Source organism: Parambassis ranga, chromosome 2 (genome assembly GCF_900634625.1).
Source record: "Parambassis ranga chromosome 2, fParRan2.1, whole genome shotgun sequence".
NCBI lineage: Eukaryota > Metazoa > Chordata > Actinopteri > Ambassidae > Parambassis > Parambassis ranga.
In genome coordinates, this window is record NC_041023.1 from 8,795,619 (window position 1) to 8,808,574 (window position 12,956).

General features: G+C 42.3%; 2 protein-coding genes across 2 annotated transcripts; one reads left to right on the top strand and one right to left on the bottom strand.

Moving 5' to 3' along the window:
• The first annotated feature begins 7,742 nt into the window (after positions 1-7,742).
• On the top strand, positions 7,743-8,932 carry LOC114432195 (interleukin-6-like). Its single transcript, XM_028400061.1, has 5 exons — positions 7,743-7,824; positions 7,912-8,111; positions 8,217-8,306; positions 8,405-8,548; positions 8,714-8,932. Exons 1-5 carry the CDS (start codon positions 7,809-7,811, stop codon positions 8,930-8,932), a joined length of 669 nt encoding a protein of 222 aa, XP_028255862.1. The 5' UTR covers positions 7,743-7,808.
• Positions 8,933-9,940: 1,008 nt separating this feature from the next.
• On the bottom strand, positions 9,941-12,864 carry tomm7 (translocase of outer mitochondrial membrane 7 homolog (yeast)). The gene is made up of 3 exons (XM_028399282.1): positions 12,707-12,864; positions 11,080-11,128; positions 9,941-10,271 (listed from the first exon to the last, which is right to left on the bottom strand). Exons 1-3 carry the CDS (start codon positions 12,807-12,809, stop codon positions 10,256-10,258), a joined length of 168 nt encoding a protein of 55 aa, XP_028255083.1. The 5' UTR covers positions 12,810-12,864; the 3' UTR covers positions 9,941-10,255.
• Between the last annotated feature and the right edge of the window lie 92 nt (positions 12,865-12,956).

Sequence of the window (12,956 nt, forward strand, 5' to 3'; positions counted from 1 at the left end):
AGGTTGATGTGTGTGTGTGTGTGTGTGTGTGTGTGTGTGTGTGTGTGTGTGTGTCCGGGGAGGGGTGTCACAGGTGCATAGAAGCATTGCATCACTTCCACCTTTCATATTACTACATGTATGGACTGAGAAAAGAGGAGCGCGAGGTTAACCATCATATCACATCAAGTGTTGTGGCGGCGGCGCAGGTGACGTCACGCACCTGGTGTTTACTTGTTTGATGTTTTGTTTATTTGTTTCCTGCATTAATAAGTTTAAAACAACACAAAGGACAACAGCCTCTGGGGGGGGGGAGGGACGGAAAAAGACGAACAGCAGCGTGTAGGGCTGTAGGCTACGTCACCACTTTACCTGGCTCAAATTTCCATAGGTAAACAAAGGGCAGCCCCCCCCCTCTCTCTCTCTCCCTCTGTGTGTGTGTGTGTCCCCCTTCTCTTTCTCTCCCTGTGTGTGTGTGTGTGCCCCCCCCCCCACACACACACACACACACACTAGTATTGCAGGTATTTCGTCCCAGCATGTGAATCCTGTGGAGTGAAACATAAGTGTGGTCTCAACCACCCAGGTGGGGGTTGCTGAAGATGAGACAGATGAGAAGATGGGACACCATTGTCTCTTATGACCATAATCCGGTATATAAAACTTGCTCAATATATTTTTAAGATTCCTCTTACATCATAAAGTGCAACAAAGCTTTTCTCATTCTGAATCTCCAGCTGTGGGAGTCAATGGGAGTCAATGTGGTCGCCTCATGCAACACACATCGTAATCAATGCAAAGCCAAACTGTGTCTTTTCTTCCTGTATACTATCTTTGAGGCTTTCTATTCACTGTCTGGTTTAAGTGCAGCCTCCCTGTGAAGCTGTGGAATAATTTGATTAAAGAATCCAACTGAATATAATATAAAAGAGAATTTAATTCACATTCAATCGATCCTGGAGGATCTGAGCCTCCACATGACATGAGTTCAGCTGGAGTGCAGTGGGTTCAGTTGTATAACTCAGATGTCGAGACTGCTTCTCGATAGGAGTTGTAATCTGGGATAATTGGCCCCCTTTCAGGGAGTCAGATTATACCAACACCACGGCTGTCAGAGGTAATGAGCCAGCATTTATACTGTTTAGCAGCTGAATAACATACAAAAAGAGGGTCTTTATTTTGGTTTTGATCACATGTCGAACTCAAGTTAGGTGCTTAATCAGACTCACATAAAGGAAGAGAACAGCGTGGTGTGTTACTCACTGCACCTGGGATGATACTGTCACCTTCACCATGAATGATGCATCGATATTTTACTCACACCCTTCAACTCTGCCTGTAATCACTGAATTTTGAAGCAACGATCAGGGCAACTGGTGGATTACCTGGAAATCTGTATGTATATCATTAGCTTCTCAGGGTTCAGATCTGTGAATACATCATGTTTGTGATGTGTAAACAGGCACTGGGAACAGACTGAAGCCTGACAAGTTTTTGTTGCGAAATCCGTCATGTAGCTGTGAAAATGTCAGGGACAAAGAAACAGAACAGTCATTGAGGCTCCTGCAAATCCAGCCCCTAGATTCAGACTGAGGTATTTCTCATTTAATATTTATCATATACAGAGTCTCATTTAGTCAACAATCCAAGTTTGTAAAGCGGAAGAGTCGTGGCGACATGTTCTCAGCAGTGACTGGATGTCCAGAGGTAAAAAGGGGAGCTGGGACCTCAGTATTAAGAGGAGAAAAAAACATAATTTGGTGCACACCAGATGTTTTTTCAACAAAAAAAATAGTCAGCAATCTAGCTAGCACTGTGTGCCTGTCTCAGATTACATGAGGAGCATCCAGTCCCAGTCATAATGGCCGGTCATAGAGGCCACTCTGCCTGCATATGCACACTGTGTTGACAGTATGATAACTCTCACTGCCTGAAGGGGCGACACCAACATTCTGCAGTGTAGCTTTATTTTATATTAAACACTACAACTGTATTCATCTTTATTTAATACAGTCATATGGGTTGGAGGTTGTGGGCAGGCTTCACACACCACGGACCTGCCGAATGAGTGGTCCAACCTGACATGGCACATTTGTTTATAAAAATACAGAACAAAAGATTCAGAGCAGCCTTGACATCAGTCAAACAATTTTCCATGAAATTTACAAAGAATGCTTGAAAGCATGGTCACATCAGGGGCTTTATGAGGGAGATTCGGTGGACAAACCCGAAACTCTTTGGACCACTGTGGAGAGAAAGAGTCCTGATAATCAGTGGAATTTCTCCACAGAAGTCTAGAAGTTTAACTTTCAGAGGACTTTGGTGACTACAGTAAATCTGAAGAATGTTGCAAATTTCATATTTAGACCCATAGAACCAACAATCCCCTAAAAGTGAAAGAAGAAAATAAGGAAAACACTCAGTATTCAGACAAATGCTGAAGAAGCAGAAGAAGAGAAGGGGACTTTGGTCTTTCTTGTGCCGAGTCTGGAGGATGATGAAATGTGCTGCTCTGCGGTCCTTGGGGACCACGCTGAGACCAGGGACGCTGATACATGCATGCACACACACATACACACACACACAGTCACACACACACACAGTCACATATGCACACACAGCAAAATCAAATAAAACGTAAGCGTAGAGCCCACAGAAGTGCATATACAGTATGATGATTCTACTGTATGATGAAGCAGAGGGAGACGAATGGACAATAGGGGGAGGGGAAGTGGAGTGAAGGAGGAGATGAGAAAAGAAAGAAGGCTGAATAAGAGAGAGAAAGAGAGATAGTAAACCAATTACCATAGGAGGGGGAGAAAGCCTTTCATCCCAAAACTGTCACCACACTCACAAATATACACACTTCTATCTTTTATTCCTCCTCTGCTGCATACAAATACAGTCTCTGCACACACACTGGTCAGACATCTCTCTTTATCACTCACTCACACACATATTCAGAGCTCTCTTCAAACAAATGCACTGTTGATTAAATATTGAAGAGAGCCTGTGGCGAACTGAGGGGAGATACAATTCCTCTTATGGAGCTCACTATCCAGGGTAGAAGAAGAAGGAGAAGAAGAAGAAGAAGGAAGAGGAGGAAGGAAGAACACAGTGACCTGAGAAAAAAAGGCAGAATGACAAAGGGAGGATGAGTGAAGGATGAAAGTTGGGATGGCCCAGCAGGACTGTGATGTTGAAAAAAGACTTGAAAGGAGGAAGTGAGCGCAGATAAAAATGGAACAGAGCAGAATCAGTTGGGAAAGAAAGGTGAGGAAATGGCTGCCATTTCTAAGCACAATATATGACAGATAAGGTCATGTACACAGAAACAGAAGCAACCGTGCACTTTCTCCACAGGTAATTAATATCAGGGCAGTGGCCCTTGGCTGTCTGAGAGAGACATTTCTCCCCAGCTGGTTCACACTGAAATGTACAGAGTTTGTGGATGGATCCTCTGACTTTTCTTATTTTCCTCTCTTCTTGATCTTGTTAGTGAAACATCAGGGAATCAATGAAGTTGCTATAGAACTTAGCAATCATGCTAACCAAACCTGAACTTATCACCCATAGAATCACATGGAGGGTGGATGTGTGTCCATTCACAGACTTATCACAACAAGCTAAATGTTAGCATCAGGATATAGAGGGGAACCCTGCACAGAAACCTGCTCCAAAGAGTAGTGATAACCATAATTGAAATGCAGGGATTATTTAAAGTAAGTTCTAGTCATCAGTCCAGCAACAAGCTGGCTGTCGAAATGATGCAAAATAAAAGCACAACAGCACCACCTGCAGGCAGGAAGGGAGAGCAGCACAAGACAAGAAGGCCATCACACATGACAGTGAGCTCTGTCTTTATAGCATTAACTCATGTGAACACTACAAGCATTTGCACACTTGCAAGTTATACACTCACTGCAAATGATAATAGCAACATTTAATACTTTGTACAGGTGGTGCAATATGTGTGTGTGTGTGGTTCCTCTGCTGGCTGCTTCCCCAGGCTGTTCACATTATAGCTGCAATGTGTTTCCCTAAATGAGTTTCAATCATAGTGAAAGCTTTTTAAAAAAGAGGATGTAACTAATACAGATACCAGCTTATGTGTTCCATAGTTTTTCCATCCATCTAATTGCCACCTAGGAACAAATAAAGTTTTAGAATAGAATAGAATAGAATAGAATAGAATAGAATAGAATAGAATAGAATAGAATAGAAATACTTTATTCATCCCAGGCTGGGAAGTTTCGCTGTTACAGCAGCATTATACAGGCGGCCGTCACCTCTGAGAGGAGGCAGGTATGCTGACGTCTGGATCTATCAATTAAACTGTCTTGGTGAATTTTAGGACAGTGCAAACTTAGAGCCATCATATATATATATATATATATATATATATATATAGAGAGAGAGAGAGAGACTCTATTCTCTTTACACACAGAGCGCGAGAGGGATACAGAGAGAAAGCTCAACCCTTATGGTTTGAAAGTGTGAAGCAATCAGTTTGACCATTCCCTTTCTTACTCAGAGTTTCTTCAGAAGTAGAGAGGAACAAAAAGAAGGAAGGCTGCAGGGATGCTGGCAGATGCCTGCACAGCACAGAATGAAGGTGAACAGCTTCTGTTGAGCTGAATCAGAGCGGGTTGATTTCCAGGGCTTGAACTATTTGACCCCCGCCAACATTTTCTAGGGAAAGAGAGAAAATAAGGGAGGAACTGAAGAGTATCTGCGACAACACATAACGACACGTTATTTCTTTCTACTTTGACAGAACAGTAGTATTATGGACTTTGATTGTTTGAAACCTTTTTTCAAAACACCATGAACAAATCCATCCATCCATCATCTATTAACCCGCTTGTCCCACAGTGCAGGGTCACGGGGGGCTGGAGCCTTTCCCAGCTAGCTCCAGGTGAGAGGCGGGGAACACCCTGGACGGGTCACTAGTCCATTGCAGGGCAACACAGAGACAGACAACCATTCACACTCACACTCACTCCTACAGGCAATTTAGAATGCACCACCATGAACAAATCATTTCATGTATTTATTTAGTGCTGTATATTAAGATATTTTCCAAAAGAAGTGGTTTAAAAAAAAAAGCAGAACCACCGCCTCGGAGAATTAAGCAGAATAATACCCAGATTAAGATAAATCCCATGTATATATCTGCATGCATTAACAAATTGGAGCAAATTTGTTTTCCCCTTTGTTATTCTAACAACCTGAAAGTGAGGAGAATCCCCCAAGACTGGCACTTCCCTGTAAACTTGGACACTAACGCTGTGACCACTGAGCTATTCTAAAGCTTAAAAAAACTGCCCACAAAAAGTACAAAAACACTCCTGATGAAAAGTGAATGCAAATCCGCTCTTACAACATCCACACAGACACAGGACTTCCAAACTGCTACAGTATGCAGGTATATCACACAGGGCTGACCAAAGAAGACAACTAACCACTTACACCTACAGCTACAGCCCTTACACCTCAGCTAAAGTCCTCAATTAACCTAACAGGCACCCCTCTGGAATGTGAGAGAAAACCGACGTAAACAGAAAAATTCCACGCAGACACAGGCACAACATGCAAATTCCACACAGAAAAGCCCAGCTGGAATCAAACCAGGAACTGCTCCACCGTGCTGCACCTCTTTAAAGTTCCTTGAATACATTTTGCAGCTCCTTTTTTGCTGCTTCACCAGTTTTAACTATTGAGGTGTAGAATGCAGGTGTTAATGGCCCAAAACTTAACTCGGTCTGTCTGTCTTTGTCTCTGACTCTGGAACCAATGGGAGGTTAACTCTTCCATGTGACAGAGAGGTGACGTCTGAGACCTCCACCTCTAATGAGGACATACTTTTGTTGTCTTCCTTTGATAATCAGATGGCAGCATTCTGCACTGCATTGGCCACATTGTCGTGTCTTCATCAACATAATTTTGAGTCGGTTCAGAGGTTCCCTGCTTTGATTCCCCATGAGGAAACCCAGCAGACGGAGGGAAAGTTTCAGATCAAAAATAACAGAAGGGGGGAATTAGACAAAAAGACATGTTTTGACTATAAAGCATCAAACAGAATCTCCTCATATTTGCATTTACTGTATGTTGCAATGCTGAATGAAACAATTAAAACTAGTGCTTGAAAGGTAGTGATAGACAGTGGTGAAAACATAACTGAAAGTTATTAGAATAGGAGACTGTTCTTTGAAAAGTGATGATAAAAAAGGAATTGAAATCTTTAATCCCAAAAAAACGTGTGTGAGAACAATGTTCTAGTTTCAATAAATCTTGTATAATGTATTGTTTGATTTTATTAGATGAACCACAAAGGAGTGCACTGAGGGCCAAAGAGTCTTTGGTTTAATTGCCTGGAGTGGCATTACTGGAAAGAAAATAAACATGGTTTCTCCCTCTCTAGATGACCGACATGAAAAGAAAAAAAACTTTGTTACATCCATGCACCGTCCAGCTCCTTTAATCATACTGGACAAAGTTTAGGAGACCATCATTTTTGTCATTTTTGTGGAGTTTAATTAATAAATCAGGGAAGCACTAAGAAACATGGACAATAGTTGTCTACAGGTTTCTTCTTATCACTCGAGGAGGTCTAGGAGGACAGATCTGTGACGGATACAACGCTGAATAACACAACACTAATCTGCCACAGAGCTGCACACACAGTGGCTTGGAAATATGAATGAAAAGCTGCAATTGTGAGCTGGAAACAAACCGGGATGTATTGTTGTTCCATGAGTGAGTCACACCTGTGACTTGTTTTTTTTTGGCTGCATCATTGCAAAGAAAGAAAATTCCAGTTTTTTAGTTGTGAAAAAAAAATCAAGAGTTCAGGCATGTTGACATCCTGACTGGCCTTCACCTCCGATATTAACCCTAACCTGATATATACTAAATCTATACTTAAGCACACAACTGAACAGTGTATGATGTGACACTTCACACAGAAAACATCAGCACTGTGCACTATCATATGAACAGTACACTGACCCTTGACTGTAGTTCCCTCCCTGGTGACTGCTAACAATTATGTGCTGACTACTTTTTCACTGAATGATGTATTCTGTTGTAATATTATTTTTTCCCCCAGCTGGTTTTTGGTTCAGTTTCGTGCATCTTCATGTTTCTGTCTTCCTGTTAGTTCAGCTGACCTCATGTTTAGAGGCCAGTTCTTAGGGTTCCTGTACTTCCTTCCTTGCGTGTCACAGTCCAGAGGTGTTTTTCCCTCCAGGTTTAAGAGCCTGCTACACCTGTGTTATTTTTACCTGTTTATTCCCAGCAGACAATCAGGAGACATGAATTAATAACAAATGATCCAAGACGTTTGGCTGCTCCTACACGCAGCTCCAAGTGTTTGGTGGAAACAGATTTATCTTACATTACTATGACTCTAAATGGCTCAATACTTGCCCGTGTGGTGGTGCTGGTGGGTCTGGATAATGTTTACTGGACACATGTGACTTGGGGTGAACCTTCCTGGGAATATATGGAAGCACTACAAAGAATGTGGCAGAAATATCTCTTCTATGGTCTATGCAAATATTTGGCTTTGAGTGGACTTTCCATTTAAATGAGGTGCCTGATTTGTATATCACTTTATACACATTATTAATTACATTTTGCATCAACCACCCACATATGATTGACGCAAAGAATTTTGTGCTTGCAATTTAAGTATTGGGAAATCCCTCCAGGCTGGAGAACACCCTATAAATTAGCAGTCCATCACAAAGGGAGACAAACTCTGTCTGGCCCTGGCAGCCCTCAGCATAAGCAGAAACTCAACAAGTGCTTCCCAGCATCGCGTCATGGCCTCTAAATTCAGTAAGTGATTTGCAGCCTGTGGCGGACACGTTTCCTGCACCATCTTCCTCTTTTCATTCATTCATGCTTTTTGTCCTCTCCGAGCAGGCTCACACTTTCTCCCTGCAGCAGTGCTGGTAGTTCTGCTGATGCTGGGCGCCTCCGGAGTACCACTTCAAGACACAACCACCGAGAGTCCGGCAGGGGACACCTCAGGTGAGGAGGAAGGGGAGAAGACCTCAGACCTGCTGAGCAATTCCAAGGTGTTGAGGTGTCTTCTTAGAACACTCCAATCCCACAAGGAGGAGGTAAGAGGTTTTTGTCAATATTTACAAAGCTGGCTGATTACAGTCTCATCCTCTTGACACACATACAATAATACTTTTTTTCATCCATCATTTCCCCTTTATCAGTTTGCAAAGGAATTCCCTGAAGACGTGGCAATTTTGGACCATGATTCATCCTCATTCCCAAAAAAATGTCCAGACTCCAACTTCAGCAAGGTGCCGTCTCCTCCTTCCTGATCCTGTTACAACACAATGAGTGTGATGATGGGCTTCACTTGACTGACGATTTGTCTGTGTATGTCTCCTCTGTCCAGGAGGCTTGTTTTCAGAGGTTGGCACAGGGCCTGCTCAAATACACGGTTCTCCTCAGGCACGCAGAGAGAGAATACCCCAGCAAACCCTACGTCTCTGTAGCCAAAAGCTACAGTGGCTATCTGATAGAGGAGATAAAACAAAAGGTAGGAACCACAACCACACATTTATGAAGCCTGAGGTGGAAGATGTGCTTAGATTCTTCACTTAAACCACACTAGAGCCTGACTTAATAGTAATTACATCCCACCCCCACAACTGCCCTTCCTCTCATTATATTCGTCTCATGATCCTCTTCCTCTGGCTGTCAGATGAAAAACCGTGCACTGGTTGTGCCGCTGACCAGCAGCCAGGAGGAGCACCTGCTGAAGGACTTTGACGGCCTCGATGACTACAACAGGAAGATAGCTGCACGCAGAATCCTGCACCACCTTCACTTGTTCCTCATTGATGGCAAGAGATCCATTTGTAGAAGGGAGCAGCCAAGAGGAGCAGTAATATGCAGGACGCTAGGTACTGCTACATGTTAAAAAACAAAAAACAAAAGATGAAAATAACATACTTTGGCTATGAAGGAAAATCCATGTTCTCAGAATTTAAGTTTAAGCTCTGTATGTACATTGAATATTAATTATTCAGACTATTTATAACTAAAATGTGTTATTTATTAAACAACAATCTATGACTGTGAGCTAAACACAACAGAAAAAGTTTGTATTTAATTTTGTTGACGATTTTAAGTAACTGGAGCAGCATTGTTAGCAAAACTTTTATACTCGTTTTTACATGTCACCTGAATGTACTGCATGACAGCATGATGATCAATCATATTTGCTACTACGAGTGCCTTGAAGGTGGGATTCTGTTCAGTGCACACGCAGAAATAAAAAAAGTGAATATATCAGAGACAAGTTCCTTCATTCAAACACTTCTTACAAACACAGAATATTCTTCTTGTGTGTTCAATGTAGACTGAAATATGTGACCAGGTTATAAGTGATCCATAAATTGGCATATTCAGTCATTTCAGTGAAAATTCCAACACTTCAAAGGTGGGTAGGAGATTTCATTCTGATGCACTTTTTGTTAAATTAGTGTACCTTCTCTTTACCATCCCATAGCAACCAATTAGTTCGGCAGTTTTGCATTAAACCAAAGAATATTAATCATCTGTGGAAGCTATAAAACGCTAAAAACAGCCAATTCTCCGGGACGACCCTGCACAGAGTATTGGCTGGTTGTCACTCTCTTCCTGCTCTGAGCGCACCAGAGAGGTACGTGCATGATGGCCAAAGTCACAGACCACAGCTCGTCTTCAGGTAATGCGCGTCCATGTGATTGGAGGCGTGGCTTCAGGGTGAGCTCCAAGAGAAAGGGGCGTGTGTTTACTTTCGCAATCTGGCTGCCTACCCTAACTTTAAAATGAAGGCATTAAAAACATGAATCAACCATACTCTGATGCAATATTTTCCACTAAATCTTTACAATTATATCCAGATTTTTTTCAACATGATGAAGGATTAGACGAGACAGGAAGGTCGGATCTTTGAGGATTTTATATTCAGAAATTAGGAATAAAAAGAGAAAAAAAAACATGACATGGAAGATTCACACAAATACTCCTATCCCAGTCAACATTTCATATCATAGCACAGACACAGAACAAGGCCCTGTACATGTACAACAGCCATAGAAAATAGCTGAACAGGCATCATTTGCTCATTATTCACAGACATTGAGCGGTGTGATACCGATTGAGTGACAGAGGGGTTGTCCATTTTCCAGTCCTTCTAATGTAAGGTGTGTCACATGGTCTGGATGAAAGAAGACGATTGGCTGCATCAAGATGTTCCTCAGCCCCATAGCAAACTAGAGAAAGTACATAAAATGAGATAAACTCAATAACATCCCCTCCAGATGCTACATCTGATGGGCTTTATGATACATTGTCGACTGCTTGACATCATTAAAAAGGGACATAACCATTTTATTGTTTATTATTAACCCACACGAGTCCAATATCAGGTCTTTGGACAGGAGACATCCCCATTTTTAAGAATAACATGAATTCATTTTCAGTACAGGTCACAGAGGGTCTGTGTCAAGACCTGAACTGACGCTCTGATCTGCGGTTACTGGCAACACGATTGTATTTAACATTAACAGTTTGACATTTTTTTTGTGCTGTCCCCTCGTGCAGTTTGACTAGGGAGGAAGCCGCCCACCCCGAGTGTGGTTTAACCTACAGTTCTGTCTTTAAAAAGGTTTTCCTCCCCTAGCACTGTATGTTCAGAACTTGCTCAAGGGGGAAATGTTAGGTTTCTCTCTATCAGTGTTGTTTCCCCTATATCATTTTGGGAAGGAAAGGCCTTATCCCCAAGGGCACGGTGTACGTAATTTATGGCCACTTGTTTGTAAATTGTGGTTGCGGAAGTTTCTGTTTGTTTCACTGTGTGTGCGGGGGAGTGGGCTGGAGGTTGGGGGGGCATGGATCGGAGTGCATGAGAAGGATTATGTGAGCACTGCTCAACCTAATGAAGGCTCACCAACACAAGTGAATCTAAAACTAATGATGGACTGATGAAGTTTATATCTGTCTATCGATGCCTAGACCTAACTTTCCCAACTATGTTTACAGCTACACAAGACATTGTTGGGGTTAAGTACAACTATTTACCTTAGGACTGTTGGTTCAGGCATTCCTGGATCTGCTCCTCGTTTGAAACCTGTAAACAAAACCACAAGGAAGAGTTGGAGGAGACTAGATTACATTTTATAAAAGATACATGCCGAGTCTTTGGACCGCTTGGAAGAATATACTTTTTTATTTTTTTTTTTTTTTTTTTAGATACTGTATTAATCCCAGAGGGAAATTCGTTACGGCTGCTGCACAAGCAGTGTCATACAATGACTAGCAAGGCGCGCCACAGGCTAGGGTGAAGTGTCTTGCCCAAGAACACACAACAGTGACTAGGGAGGAGTTGGGATCGAACCACCAACCTTCCGGTTATTGGACAACCCTGCTATCCCACTGCGCCACTGTTGTCCCTTGATAATTATCTGTATGTTGAGTGGGTGACAGAAAAACATTCACTGAGTCATTTCAGTGAGTCTGTCAGCCCCTGCAAAACATCCCAGTTTCATTAAATTACATCATTGCATCACAAAACTATAATGTCCTTTCATCTGAAACGTAACAAGCAGCACATTCATTTCCCCAATATCTTTAAATACGCTAATAAGTTACAGTCAGTGACCTACAAGCGTTCTCTTGACCGCAAGTAACAAGTGGCTACTTTTATTAGAGTGTTATTGATTAGTCTGTAAGATGCCAGATAAAACCTCTAAATAAAAATCTTCAAATCCCCAGAGAATATGAACCCGACAAAGGTTCATCATTTGACTGGCAAATATATTAGTCAAGTAAATTGATTAAGAAGTAAATAAAAGGCTACATAAACTGACTGCAGGAGAGAAAAGTATGTAAAAGCGAATAAATAGATGAGGGAAAGTATGCCGTCAGCATCGGTGTTTCCAATGTGCTGAAGCTGCAGAAGATTCACTCACAGGCAAGTCCACCAGTTGTGTGGTCACATACAAATTTTCAACTTCCCCCATTTACTCTGTACTTCAAACCACAGCTATGCAAAGGCCTCAACTTCCCCAACTTTACTCTGACCCACATCGAGGTATTTTGGTGAACAAGACGTCTGCAGGCATGTCTGAAGAAGCGCAGTACTGAACCTACTTCCTACCCAGTTCATACTGCCTTCCTCCACCAAGGACTACTTTTTGATCCATCTCTTGGGTCCTAATAATCCCAAAATAGTTTTCCATTGCTCACATTATCTCAGTGTGCTATAACTTTCTCTCATTACGCAATTTTGGGCAGTCAATGACTTCAGCCTGGACTCATTCACAGAAAAGCAGTGTATGACTTCATTCAAGAGCTTGAAGCAGGTTTGTATGTGGTTGAGGACCTCAGTGGGTTTATCCCTGCTGTTAATGGCCCAAAACGTACCAAGTCTAGATGACTTTACCTTCACACATCCACCATAGATTATGCTTGCGTGCACAACACAACTTCCCCAGAAGGAAACGTACTAATACGTTAGGAATAATGTTTATCTTACTACAATTCAGTCAACGCAAACAAAACGTGCTGTCTTTGTTAAGGGCACAACTGTAACAACATGTGTTGGTACTTATAGTTTAAGGCTAAATGACTGAGCTAACAAATTAGCATTAGCGTAGCATGCCTCTTCAGCTGGCCGCATTTTGCCTGCTTCTGTTTGGATACTAACCGAGGTAGAGCACGGTTGGGATAAAACCCCATCGGATGACAAACTGGCCGCACTGGAACAGCTGCTGCAGCCGCTGTTTGGTCTCTTTGCTTATTTTAGCCATGTGTATTTTTCCCAGATGGCGAGGATGGCTTCTGTTGCTGTCAAGGGCAGGGAAGAGGAAGTGACGTAGGCAGAGCCTTTCCCTTCACCATTTGTTATTGATCGCCATCTAGTGGTCAGGAACTGTAACTGCTAGTCTGCTGCAATG

Coding starts and splice junctions, on each gene's coding strand:
- LOC114432195 (XM_028400061.1), top strand. Junction 8,112..8,216: donor TCCAATCCCACAAGGAGGAG/GTAAGAGGTTTT, acceptor CCCCTTTATCAG/TTTGCAAAGGAATTCCCTGA. Junction 8,549..8,713: donor TAGAGGAGATAAAACAAAAG/GTAGGAACCACA, acceptor TCTGGCTGTCAG/ATGAAAAACCGTGCACTGGT.
- tomm7 (XM_028399282.1), bottom strand. CDS start 12,809: ATGGCTAAAATAAGCAAAGAGACCAAACAGCGGCTGCAGCAGCTGTTC. Junction 11,129..12,706: donor CCCAACCGTGCTCTACCTCG/GTTAGTATCCAA, acceptor TTTTGTTTACAG/GTTTCAAACGAGGAGCAGAT.